At 44.3% G+C, this 7,136-nt stretch overlaps 1 protein-coding gene across 1 annotated transcript; it reads right to left on the bottom strand.

Moving 5' to 3' along the window:
• Positions 1–290: 290 nt before the first annotated feature.
• On the bottom strand, positions 291–3,813 carry LOC115578482 (alpha-(1,3)-fucosyltransferase 9-like). The gene is made up of 2 exons (XM_030411466.1): positions 3,774–3,813; positions 291–1,860 (listed from the first exon to the last, which is right to left on the bottom strand). Exon 2 carries the CDS (start codon positions 1,858–1,860, stop codon positions 775–777), a length of 1,086 nt encoding a protein of 361 aa, XP_030267326.1. The 5' UTR covers positions 3,774–3,813; the 3' UTR covers positions 291–774.
• Between the last annotated feature and the right edge of the window lie 3,323 nt (positions 3,814–7,136).

The following is a 7,136-nucleotide window of genomic DNA, read 5'->3' as shown; positions in this document are numbered from 1 at the left end:
AAACTTGCTGCAGTTTCTCTCACCTCTCGTTAGCCTTCAGATGTCATGCTTGACTAACCTGACTCCCTGACTTACCAGCTGGACCACTACTGTGTCAGCGTGTCAAACTCTGAGATCTCACTTGATAAAGATGGTGTATTTGGTTGTTATACATTTTCAACTATTAGTTCTACAGAGAAAAATACATGAATGTAGTCACCTCGCCCTTTTAATATTCATAAAGAATACTGTCATTGTCAGAATCAAACACAAATCCCCATGTGGACATTACATGAGCCCAGTCACAGAGATGCAATACCTTTGTTTTAATCCAGCAAAACAATTCTTATTTTAGACAAACCGGATACAACTGACAAGAAGAGAGGTTAATCTGTGTGAGATTTCCTGTTGCTTTCTTCACCTCTGAACATCACAGTTGGTAATTATAACACTGCTGAGAAGCATTGTAAATACACAGTTGTTTTATCATGCGAGAGTTGTTAAATGTTGAAAAAAGTTAAAATTTCATTATAAACATTAAGAAATCTTCAAGTCTATTCAATGGTGGATAATAGAAATTTTACAGATTGATTAACTCTGAATCAGCACCCCCACCACCAAAATATTATTTCTTTCTCCAATATAATTAAACCCAAACGAAGATCTAAACAATACGACTGATCCAACAAATGGTAGTTTTTGGGAAAATGATTGTCTGTTCATGAAACTCAACAGAGTCTTGGCAAATATGTCATCATATTCTAGTTAAAGAACAAGTATGGTTTCATTTTGGTGTTAGAATAGTACTTCTGAAAAGAACCACCGATAAACGTCATTTACAGCACTGTAGCCTGAGTCTCTTGACATGTAGTCGCAGGCGAGACAGATGGGCTGAGTGAATTCATTTGCAGTTCCCAGCAGATGAGGAGTGACTGCGTAGAACTCCCTCCACTCAAAGTAACGCATGTACTCTTCATCGTTCTTGTCCAAGAAGAGCAGATAGTCAGCCAGTGACTTTGCATCAGGGAAATCATTTATGTGAATGAAGGCGTCAGGGGGAAAAAACTCCTCATAGTTTTCTCTGGGTGGACCCAAAACTACAGGGACCGTCCCAGCCACAAGTGGTCCGTTAAACTTCTCCATTATGTAGTCTCTGTGGAGCGAGTTCTCAAATGAGAGGTAAAACTTACAGCTACCCACAGTTGGGTAGTACTCTTCAAGGCTCAGAAACCCTGCATGAGCTGTCCCAAAGAGGTCGATCTTAATGTGTTGGGACAGTTCACGGTAATATTGTTCTCTTGTACCTGTTCCAGTGTTTGGATTGTGGTTGCTAACAATCCAACACACCAGTTTGTCTTTCTTGGGCAGAGTGAAGTCATCTTTCAATTCTGGTTCTCTGACAGTGAGCTCAAACCTCGCCATGATGTCAGAATCTCTTTTGTAGGAAAGTGTGAGGTTGAACTGGTTTTCCACACCTGGTATCTTCCACGTGTTCGTTGGGGATTCCACATTGTACCAAATCCACTTTTGAAAACTTGGACGTGGTTCCTGTGGCATGTTTAACAAATTAATGTCTTTGTTGTAGAAAATGACTCCCTTTGATTTGCTGTAGAGGGATCTGTCATCGGTCAGAACACAGCTGTCAATGTTGAAGTATTTAGAACAATCATTGAAATCAAACTTCACACCAACAGGCCAGTACCACAACAGGACTATGGGCTTTTCATTTGGATAATCTTTGTCTTCGGGCAATGGAGATGCAATTTGGCAGACAGAAGGTGGAGACTCAAAATACATGTAGAATGTAAGAACACAGCAGATCAGGCCAAGAGCAGATATTTTTGCAACGAACAGTCTTTTGTAGGAAGCTGGTGGAGACATCTGTGGAAGCAGAAAAAGAAACTGATGATGGATCACTTTGATAACTACATCATGAGTTACAGATAATCAAATGTACAGTTTATACAGTATAACCTCTATTGCTTGTCCAAGTATACGTGCTAAACACCAATGTTATAATAAAAGCCTCATCTTACATTTTTGCACATCACATAGTGTATTAAATAAAATGTATCCACCGTTTTACGGACCATTCTGTCACTACGTCAGCTTATGGCAAAAAGTTTTTTCATGTGTCAGTGAATGCATCACATGGTGATGTAATTACACAGTTTGGCCAGTATGAAAACTGGCTTCAGAGCCTGGTGCTCCTCCTGGGTGCTTGGTACCAACTAGTTTCCATCAGCAGGTAGCTCAGTTAGAGGTGGAGCTTAGTGGCTCTATAGAGTGATGTAGCATGTAGTCCTAAAACCAGAAAAAAATTCCAAGTATTTTTGCACATCAGGTTCCTTCATCTCAAAGTCTGTGAGGTGTCTGAATTATTTTTCAGTTATCTGCCTGATATAAGGTCTGTGGTTACCACAGCTTAAGACATTTACTCATTTTTAAGACATTAAAAGTCATTATGCAGAACACGGAGACCAGGAGTTCATCTACTAACAAATCTGTCTTTACAGGCGGATTTTAGCTGCAAATTATTCTCTCATTATTCTTTACAAGTTGTAGACTGATCAGTTTACAGAAAATGTGTACAGTAATTATGTAGTGTGACGATTAGTGGTGGTGACATTTAGGACCATTATCTTGCTGAACAAAATGTGTAAGTATCATAAACATTATTTTCCGCGAAATTGGAAAAATCCACTTGAAAAATCCCATAAGCTTTTTGACGAGGGAACCAGGCGGTTGCCTTCAGAAATACGTCATCACTGTTACACTCTGTCTGCCCACACAAGCTCGGCTAACAGGGAGTCACTGCGTTCAACCGAGCTCTGCCTGAGCCACCTCAAAGTGAATACGGCTGCACACCAGACCCAGACAGTCTGTTTGAATACAGAGAGTTGATGTATTTTTCAGTTTCACTGTGACGTGTTAAAAATGTTTCCTTTATTGACATTTTCACACAAAGTAGCGACATCTTTTACGTCTCCCAGCTGAAACTACGGGGCTTTATGGCTGCAGCACAGTACAGAGACATATTTGACACAGTGTCAGTACTGCGAGGTCTAACTTACTGGATTCAATGATGCAGCAAAATTACTGTTTATAACAAATGTTTCTTCATTACTGTAGTAAAGTAGATTTTACAGCTATCTGTACTTTCATATCAAAGTTGTCTCTACTTTCTAATTAAAAAAAGAGTCATTAATTTTATATTTCAGGTCAGACTAATCCTGCTGATTCTACCTTTAAGTTTAATAATCTTTGATGATATAATACGTTGTGAGTTTCAGTAAGCTTTGCACATAAACGGCCAGCTGAAATGAATGTTTTACTTTTACACGTCGAGTACATTTCAGAGTCTGTACTTTGTCACTTTTACTTGAGTAAGGGAGTTGAATCCGAACCTCTTTTTTCTATTCAAGTATCTGCACTTCTACTTGATAGGAGAAAACAGGAAGGAAGAAATCAGATCCCCTGATAATGTATTTTTATCAGGGCTATTATGAAAAGCATCTTGACAGCCCCATAGAACCTGATGTGGAGGGAAAGGGCAGCTTGTGAGGAGTGCTCTATGCAAGAGAAGGTCAGGGTAGGCCAAAGACTAAATATAAATCTATCATATAAATCCAAGCATTGATAACCCTCGTCTGCTGTACCAACCAACTTATGTTATATACTACAACAATGACACAGTGGGTTCAGAAGAATGAAACAAACCTATAAATCAATTACGTAGTGTTACCCGACAGACGTTATCACCCTTAAGAGAAATTAAAACATGCTGTTTTTACCTTTCCAGAGAGAAAAAGGGTTGAGTGTCTCCTTTTGGTATCCAGTAGAACTCCTGTGACTTTTCTTAAAGACTGAGCCCCTCAGCCCTGCAAGACAAACCAGATGCACCTGCTGAACACGTTTTTAATTAACATGTTCCTCTATACTGCTCACTATACACCTCTTTCATGATGATGATCAAGATGCTCCTGATGATGCAGCACGATGATACACTATTTGCTCTCGGACTCAACAAGTGCCCTCTGTGTTGGTATTAACTGTATTATTAGGCTGTTATTACTAATCTCCGAACGCTTCACAAGCATGCTTTGAAGAATGTAGTCTGACGGTGTACCACAAGGAATCATCTGTGTTAGTTTACTAGCTAGTCCACTTTTTAGTGAATGAAAGTGTATTGTAAGAATTCTTTAGGTTTAAGAGAATGCAAGGAATGTCACACTTGTGGGGGAAATTAGATGTGGACCCAAACGCAGACACACATGTGACGCAGGATGGGGGGAAACAAAAAGTGAGCTTTAATTAACAAAGCTGAATACAAAAACAAGCAGAACCAGAAAAAACAAAAAGGGTCACCAGAACAAAATCAAAGTAGCAACTTAAGGCCAACGCAAGTACAAACAATTTCAGGACCATGGATGGGTTTGGGGCAATGCATTTCGAATACAGTGTTGTTGGACCTCTGACAGCTGTGTGAAATTGATGAAAAACGGTATAATATGGGACCTTTGATAAAAAGATGTTTAGCATTTTTTATGTAGGTAGATCATTTTGACCTCGTCATTTTAAAAGTAGCTTACAAGCTAAAAAGTTGTGGGCACCCCTGCAGTAGGCTGCGAGTATCATATCTGCTGGGTATCATACCGAGGTCGAGACTTACCTGTCACAGTGAGTCATTCTATAATAAGGGGTACATTTCATTTCAACCAAAAAGTCAAAAACTAGATATTTCCATAATATACACCCTTAATGTTACGTGCCAATGAAACAGGGAACCCAGATGCGGACACAGACAGGAGGCAAAGGGGTAGAGTTCAAACCAGATAGTTTATTGGAACAAGCTAGGATCAGAGGCTGGGCTGGGATGGTCCAGGCGGGGAGTGTTCCAGTAGGCTGGATCCGGAGCGGGGTTCACGTGGCAGACGAGGGGAGCAGGTCCAGAGTGTCAGGGGGCCGGAGAGCAGAGCAGGGACTAAGGTCTGAAGCAGAGATCAAGGTTACAAAAGGTTCAAAGCTCGGAACAAAGTACAAGGCTGGAAGCGCAGCATACTGACTTAACAGTGGCTACGATCTGGCAGCGTGGAGGTGGCAGGGCTGAGCGTAAGAAGGCAGGCTGATTGCAGGATTGGGTGCAGCTGGTGGTTACTGCTCTGTTCTGTCTCTGGCACACCTGAAGCACACGCACACACACACACACACACACACACACACACACACACACACACACAGGACAGGGAGAGAGACTGGGGAAGGGACCATTTACCCCTGAAGGTAGAGGGAGTGGCTGAGGCAGATGTGCTAAATTCATTTATTGGCAAGCTTAAGGTCAAATTACTTTTTAAACTTCTTAATGAAAAAAAACATTTGGTTCATTATTTTGTCAACTGTGTTATGGACAAATATTGTGTCATATAAAACATATGTGAAATACAACACATTTTGAAAGTGTTTGAGTCTTTTGACCAGGGGTTCACCAGAGGGTTTTGAGGTTATCACCATCCATCCATCCATCTTCCGCATTATCTGTGCACCTCCCACAGAATGCCACTAGGGACACGGTCGAATGCCTTCTCCAAGTCCACAAAACACATGTGGACTGGTTGGGCAAACTCCCATGAACCCTCGAGCACCCTGCTGAGGGTATAGAGCTGGTCCAGTGTTCCATGGCCAGGACGAAAACCGCACTGTTCCTCCTGGATCCGAGGTTTGACTATCGCCCAAATGTTCCTCTCCAGTACCCTGGAACAGACTTTCCAAGGGAGGCTGAGGAGTGTGATCCCCTGATAGTTGGAACACACCCTCCGGACCCCTTTTTGAATAGGGGGACCACCACCCCGGTCTGCCAGTCCAGAGGCACTGTCCCCTACTGCCACGCGATGCTGCAGAGACGTGTCAGCCAAGACAGCCCCACAACATCCAGAGACTTGAGGTACTCAGGGCGGATCTCATCCACCCCTGGTGCCTTGCCACTAAGGAGCTTCTGGACTACCTCAGTGACTTCGGCTTGAGTGATGAATGAGTCAACCTATGAGTCCCCAGCCTCTGCTTCCTCTATGGAAGGCGTGTCAGTGGGATTGAGGAGATCCTCGAAGTATTCCTTCCACCGTCCGACAATGTCCCCAGTCGAGGTCAAAAGCTCCCCACCTCCACTATAAACAGTGTTGGTGGAGGACTGCTTCCCCTCCTGAGGCGCTGGATGGTTTGCCAGAATTTCTTCGAGGCCGACCAGTAGTCCTCCTCCATGGCCTCCCCGAACTTTTCCCAGACCGGAGTTTTTGCTTCCGTGACTGCTTGTGCTGCTGCACGCTTGGCCTGCCGGTACCTGTCAGCTGCCTCAGGAGTCACCCCAACCAGGCTCGATAGCACTCCTTCTTAAGCTTGACAGCATCCCTTACTTCCGGGGTCCACCACCGGGTTAGGGGGGTTACCGCCACGACAGGCACTGCAGACCTTACGGCCACAGTTCCAGACAGCCGCATCAACAATAGAAGTGGAGAACATGGTCCATTCGGACTCAATGTCCCCAGCCTCCCTCGGGATCTGGTCAAAACTCTCCCGGAGGTGGGAGTTAAAGACCTCCCTGACAGAGGGTTCCGCCAGACGTTCCCAGCAGACCCTCACAATGCGTTTGGGTCTGCCAGGTCTGTCCAGCTTCCTCCCCTGCCAGCGGATCCAACTCACCACCAGGTGATGATCAGTTGACAGCTCAGCCCCTCTCTTCACCCGAGTGTCCAAGACATACGGCCAGAGAGCAGATGACACGACTACAAAGTCGATCATTGACCTCCGCCCTAGGGCATCCTGGTGCCAAGTGCACATATGAGTGCCCTTATGCTTGAACATGGTGTTTGTTATGGACAAACTGTGACTAGCACAGAAGTCCAGTAACAAAACACCACTCGGGTTCAGATTGGGGAGGCCGTTCCTCCCAATCACACCCCTCCAGGTAACACTGTCGCTGCCCACGTGGGCGTTGAAGTCCCCCAGTAGAACGACGGAGTCCCCGGTTGGAGCACTCTCCAGCACCCCTCCCAGGGACTCCAAGAAGGCCGGTACTCTGCACTGCTGTTCGGCCCATAAGCCGAGACAACAGTGAGAGACCTATCCTTGACCCGAAGGCGCAGGGAGGCGACCCTCTCGTTCAC

Source organism: Sparus aurata, chromosome 3 (assembly GCF_900880675.1).
Source record: "Sparus aurata chromosome 3, fSpaAur1.1, whole genome shotgun sequence".
NCBI lineage: Eukaryota > Metazoa > Chordata > Actinopteri > Spariformes > Sparidae > Sparus > Sparus aurata.
The sequence above is the reverse complement of the archived record's forward strand: the minus strand, read 5'-3'. Positions and strand labels throughout refer to the sequence as shown.

Excerpts from the sequence above, each read along its gene's own strand:
- LOC115578482 (XM_030411466.1), bottom strand. The coding sequence starts at position 1,860 with ATGTCTCCACCAGCTTCCTACAAAAGACTGTTCGTTGCAAAAATATCT.